We start from the raw sequence: 5,720 nt of genomic DNA on the forward strand, positions 1-5,720 counted from the left end.
TGTGTTACTTATAAAATTATAAATTTTAATTTATTAAACCCTAAATTATAGGATTTTTAAAAGGTGTTATCATGCCATGGCATTACCAGCCTTATACTCCATAGAAAAGGCACGTCTTTGATTGTGGACAGGTCTGTCACCAAATTTTGAACTTTTTAAGAATAACTTATTTAATTTTTGGCTAAAGATTGTTTTTATTGAAGTATGCTAAAATTGTACTTAAAAAAAAAAGAAAAAAAAAAAAGAAAGATTTTAAAAAGCATTACATAAAAGCTACCTCTGCAGTGCCAGCCTAAACCAAAAAGGGCATGCACATATAAGAAACTAAAGCCTTGAATTCTGAATAATTACATCCACTTCCGAGCTGCACCTAAGGGCTAAAGCCATTTCCACTAAGTTATAGGGCATACTCGCACAGTCGCACTTCAAAGTTCAAACAATGTGAAACAGATGGCTACAATTTGAATGTTTAGCAGTGGTACACCATACAACAACGATAACAAATACATTGTGCAGGTAAGCCCCTAACAGCTAAATCACTTAATCATTTCTATCCAAACCGCACCTCTCTCTCTCTCTCTCTCTCTTTTATATATATATATATATATATATATAGATCTACGTTTTTCCCTATTCTACGTTTCTCCTTCTACTGTTTTTCCATACCTTTTTCGTTTTCCTTTTCTTTTTTCCTCTACTGTTTTTCCCTAACCCTCATCTTCTCATTTTTATCTCCCAAGCCAGCCTTGTTCTTTGTGCGCCATGACCAAGCCTCTCTTTCTTTCAATCAGACCCATTCTTCTCCTTGCTTGCCTCTGTCGATTGCATGGACTTAGATTCATGTATATGTACCAGCAGTACATGAGAAGAAGACATAGAAAACGGTACCATTGTGGCTTTACTGGCGGCATTCAAGCACTTCGGGCACATGTTGCTGAACTGCTTATATTGCCAAAATGGAATGGAAGGATTTCGAAAGATTTAACAAAGTAGTTGATGAGGTATATATAAGTCAGTTCTTTCATCACTTTCTGTGTATGCGTATAATGACAAGCACATGGTAGAATGTATCTTATATATTGGTGTAATTTGAAATACATCTTATTGTAGACTAGTGCTTCTAATGAGACACAACCCTTGTGCTTTGGTTGGAAGTTTCTTCAGAACCTTCCTATGTTCCCCATTTCTTCTCTCTGGTCAGGTCTTTTGGTGAATTTGATTTTTGTTGTACGTTTACCTTAAGAAGTGGTAAAAGTAAAACCCAAGTTTTCTAGCCTTAGTGTAGATTTGATAAGACAACCCTTTAGGCTTTAGTGCAGTTGTTTTCATTAATGTCTCTGTTGCCTTTTTGGATTTCAGCTAGCAACTTTTTAAATTTGAATTTACTTAGTTTTCCTTTTACTTTACACCTCTTACTGTCCTACAGGCTTAAGCTCCTATTTCCCTGCTGGTTTAGATGAATTTCTTTCATATGTTTGGAATGAACTTAAAATATCTACACACACAATATAGTGTCAGTTGTTACATGCTCCTGTAATGGATGGGTGCACGTGCCACACATCGCACACTCCAAAAGAATTTCATGCAATTTGTTCTAATCAAATACTGTCTGTGTCATTCAATGAACAGATATTGGAGAGAAGCGATTACGTGATGATTTCTAGAAACCCTTTCATAAAAAAGTCAGGTAAAAGATTTTGGGTATCTCCTCTCTTGCTGTTTCAACATGAAGCAGTAAACATAACATCCGGTGTCTGTATTAAGCAGGGTGGAGGAAGATATCATTTTACTTCAACTTCTCTTTTGAAATCAGAGACAAGACTATTGAACTTGATGAAGATCAAAATGTTCAGCGTGCTGAATTTGTGGTTCGGGCATACATGCAGTATGTTATCTGGCTTTTGAGTATTAAACCATATTGTCAGTATATCTAATGTATTATTTGTTCTGACTATGATTTTGCTATTCTTTTCTTTTGTTGCTAGAGGTGGTAGGTTCTCAGATGGGTGGGGCTCATTTGAGCGGCGTGAGAAGAGATTTTTAAAACCAAATCATGATATACCCAGTACAGCAGAGACTAGAGCAAAAAATAAATCATGCCAAGTATATCTTTTCTTCTTGCAGTTGGCTTGTGCCTAAATATACTATTGATATTCAACAACTAGCTGTTCATATGATTGTTGCATTTTCACTAGTTTACATAGACAGTAAGCTTTGATGTTAGACTAGCGTCATAATCATTGGCTGAAGCTTGGATCAGCTTAGAGTCTTATCATATTGTTAATATGTAGCTTTAGTATTGTTTCTTTTCTTTCTGTAGATCCTATAGATGCCATAAATAATAAAATGGAACAAGTAGTATAGCTCAGTAAGTTACATTGAGTTGATTGCCATTCGTCACATATTGTTTCTTCAAGGCAAAGATAAATGTCACATCTAGGTTGAACCTATGGCCCACCCTTCACTCTTTGTTTAGAGGAGGGAGGTGATGCCCTTTGGTCTACAGACAATTGCCATTGTTTGCACAACATGTAGTCTAGAAGACAAAAGTAGAAATTTTGTTAAACAATAAAAAATTTCAAGTATTTTTCATTAAGAAAATTTTCCTGAATGTTAAATATGTGCTTGCATAAAAATTTTAGTCTCTTGAAGCTAGCTGTTGTCAAGTCTCAATGTTTACAAGTTGGTGATACCTCTATTGTATGAAGATAGTATCAGAGCTTTCATTATGAAGATTATGCAAGACACTGATCAAATGTTGGAATTTGGGAAAGATTTCTAGACACAAAGACAACATTTTCAGATAATTTTAGTCTGGAAGTGCTACAACAATGTGTCATGGATTTAGATGCTTTGGGAAAGATTTTGTAGACACAGACAACATTTTCAGATAATTTTAGTCTGGAAGTGCTACAACAATGTGTCATGGATTTAGATGCTTACAAGCTTCACTGGCTGACCTGTAAATGACTCAAATATTGCATTATTTGTATCATTCCTATTAGGATATGCTGTCTTGCCTCATTAACTAATACCTGAGCCTTTCTTCTCCTTAGCTAACCATTAGAAAATGGTACCCATGATTCTAATTTGCATTGTTTCATTTCCAATGCTATGAAGTCATTATTTGTACAATTTGATGTTCTATACCCTGCTGCATGCTGGATTGGCTATGTGTAACATCAAGATTTTCTTGCGTACAATTGAAATTCCCTTATTATTCTTCTTCTTTTTTTCTTTTTTTTTCCTTTTTTTTTTCCATAGCACACTCAAGTTGGCACGCTATGCATGTGACATTCCCAGTCCCACAACGATATTTTGCTTTCTTTTAGATATTGATGTTTCACTTTCTCCGAAGAATTTGATGGATAATGGGGAAATGGATCTGTTTCACCATTTGAATTTTAAGTTATCCTGTTCTCATTTTAAAATTTTTGTGATTAGAGACATCTTTGTAAACACAAAGAGAAATTTTGAAAGGGATTTTTATTATTATTAAATAGCCTACTTTTCTACTGAAAAGTGAAAGCTCACATCTGTAGTTTTACATTTGTAGGACCTGCTTGGAATTGGAGAATATTGACCGGGTGCAAGCTAAGGCCAGAGATGAGAAACATCAAATAATCTGGTAATCGTTTGGGTTTGAAAAGGAGATGGAGGTGACACCTATTCACTAACTACAATGTACATGATGCATCTTTTGGATGATATGATGCATTATGTTGATGTTATTTAGGGGGTCAGTATACATCTTCATTGTCAAAGCCTTGTTGACAATGTATTTTGTAACTTATATATTATTCTTATAATTTAAGAATGGAATATGTTATATCATCTTTATGTTAATATTCAAATGTTTATTTTTGTGTGGATATGTAAACAAATTAGATAGTTTACAATGCACAAGTTATGTTAAAGCATGGTTGATAATGCACAGGTTATTTATATATTTGATATATATATATATATATATATATACATATACTGGTCTCAATGTGTATGTGAAGATATCACTATTAAAGCAATTAAGACCTCTTTATTTATGTATTTGATATATATATATATATATATATATATATATTTCAGCAATGCTTTCTGTCTCTCATCTTCATTTGGTTTTTGTCGATACTTAGTATATGTCCATGAAGGACAGATTTTTTTCCCCTAATGAAAGAGCAAATTTGATACCACAAAGTAGGGTCAATATAGATCAAAGAATTTGAAACAACAAAAAGTTATAGGGTTATAAGAGGACTGGAAAGAATATGAAACAACAAAGAATCTGTACACAATTTTTCATTTTCACAAACTTGGAAACTGGCAAAACAAAATGACTTGTTATAAGAAAAGAAAAAAGATCAGACCTTTCTCTTAGGTTCGGCGTGTGTGTGTCTATGGAGATAGGAAGACAAAACAGTATTGGGTGAAAGGAAAGAGAAGAGGATACGTGGGAGAGAAAACCAACCTTCTGACCTGTGCAGGCTGTGGGCTCCACCAAAAAGTGAAAAAATTGAGGACTAAGATGTGGGCCTCGGTTTTGAGATATTGGAGCCAAACAATTTTTTTTAGTTTTGGGTTTTGAGTGAGATAGAGTTTTGAGAAATGAGTTATGTTTTTGAGTTATGTGTTTTGAGTTATAAGTTTTGAGTTTTGAGATACTTCCAATCCAAACACCCTCTAAACCTCACATTTAGTCGTATTAAATGGAGGTTTTTTTTTTTTTTTTGGATGAGAATTCTAAGTATTAAATGGAGTTTAATTCATCTTATTAGATGGTGATATAATTATTATTATGATATTTAAAATATAGAAAGTTTGACTGCCAATATAGAATAATTTTAATGCAAATAAGTTAACACATTAAACGGTCAACATTAACAATATTTTTGAACAAAAGGAAAATTATACATTTTTTCTTAGAAAAAGGAAAAATTATACCTAGTGTGACAAAAATTGTCATTTTTATTATCTTTAAGTGGTGGTGATTCTCCTTACCTTATAAATTTTATAAAGAAAGTGATCATAGAGATAATTTAAGACGGTTTTCTCTTGCTGCTCGTTCAGTCACGTGAAAAGGGATTACAATAGGGCTGCTCATAAGCTAGCCCAATTTGCTAAATGTAACCAAGCCACTAATCTATGGAAGGGTGTTATTCTGCCCTTCTTAGCTCACTTACTTCATTCTGGCCTAGGATGATCTGTTAGCTTCAGCTCTTTGTTGTACTCCTTTTCTTGTGTTATTGAAATACAAGCTTTCTTCTCAATAAAAAAAAAAAAAAGAAGCCAATATGGCTCGTCACTTGTTAGCCTGTTGGGCACAATTGTACATGAAGGGGCCTTATCTGAGTCATCCTAAATGGTTTGGGCTCCAAGGCTTCTTTCTCAATGACTGAAATTATTAGCTGTAAAAAAGTGTCATGCTTTCCTTATTGATTTGACATATACCTCCTGGATTAAAATGTTGATTATTTGAATTGTGTATGTGTGGTATGTAATGAGATAACTGAGTTGTTTAATGGCTATGTATCATTTTATTAATGTCATCGATGACAATTTCTCCTCCCCTCGATTCTCATCTTCCAACATATGAATAAAAGCTTGAAGATATACTGATAAAACGAAAACAACAAAAGAAACTAGAGATTGATCATACACAACTTCTCCTGAATTTTTAAACCGATGGAAAATTGGTTTTTAGTAAAGTAGCATTAGGATCATAA

The 5,720-nt window shown here is 33.6% G+C and overlaps 1 protein-coding gene across 5 annotated transcripts; it reads left to right on the top strand.

Moving 5' to 3' along the window:
• The first annotated feature begins 396 nt into the window (after positions 1–396).
• On the top strand, positions 397–3,866 carry LOC115961700. Of its 5 annotated transcripts, XR_004085327.1 has the most exons (5): positions 397–516; positions 1,630–1,687; positions 1,768–1,885; positions 1,988–2,103; positions 3,557–3,866. XR_004085327.1 is itself a non-coding variant. In XM_031080702.1 (4 exons), exons 1-4 carry the CDS (start codon positions 466–468, stop codon positions 3,581–3,583), a joined length of 450 nt encoding a protein of 149 aa, XP_030936562.1. In that variant the 5' UTR covers positions 397–465; the 3' UTR covers positions 3,584–3,866. The 5 variants fall into 5 exon arrangements, 4 of the variants coding, with proteins under 4 accessions (XP_030936562.1, XP_030936606.1, XP_030936653.1 ...); XM_031080702.1 differs by having other exon boundaries at positions 1,630–1,885; XM_031080746.1 differs by lacking the exon at positions 3,557–3,866 and having other exon boundaries at positions 1,986–2,844.
• Positions 3,867–5,720: the final 1,854 nt, after the last annotated feature.

The sequence above is a fragment of the Quercus lobata genome, chromosome 1, assembly GCF_001633185.2.
Source record: "Quercus lobata isolate SW786 chromosome 1, ValleyOak3.0 Primary Assembly, whole genome shotgun sequence".
Classification (NCBI taxonomy): domain Eukaryota; kingdom Viridiplantae; phylum Streptophyta; class Magnoliopsida; order Fagales; family Fagaceae; genus Quercus; species Quercus lobata.

What these genes read in the sequence shown, in the direction of transcription:
- LOC115961700 (XM_031080657.1), top strand. Translation starts at nt 957, where the DNA reads ATGGAATGGAAGGATTTCGAAAGATTTAACAAAGTAGTTGATGAG. An exon ending in TTAACAAAGTAGTTGATGAG is followed by an intron (nt 1,002 to 1,629) that starts GTATATATAAGT and finishes TTCAATGAACAG; the next exon opens with ATATTGGAGAGAAGCGATTA. An exon ending in GTGGTTCGGGCATACATGCA is followed by an intron (nt 1,886 to 1,987) that starts GTATGTTATCTG and finishes TTGTTGCTAGAG; the next exon opens with GTGGTAGGTTCTCAGATGGG.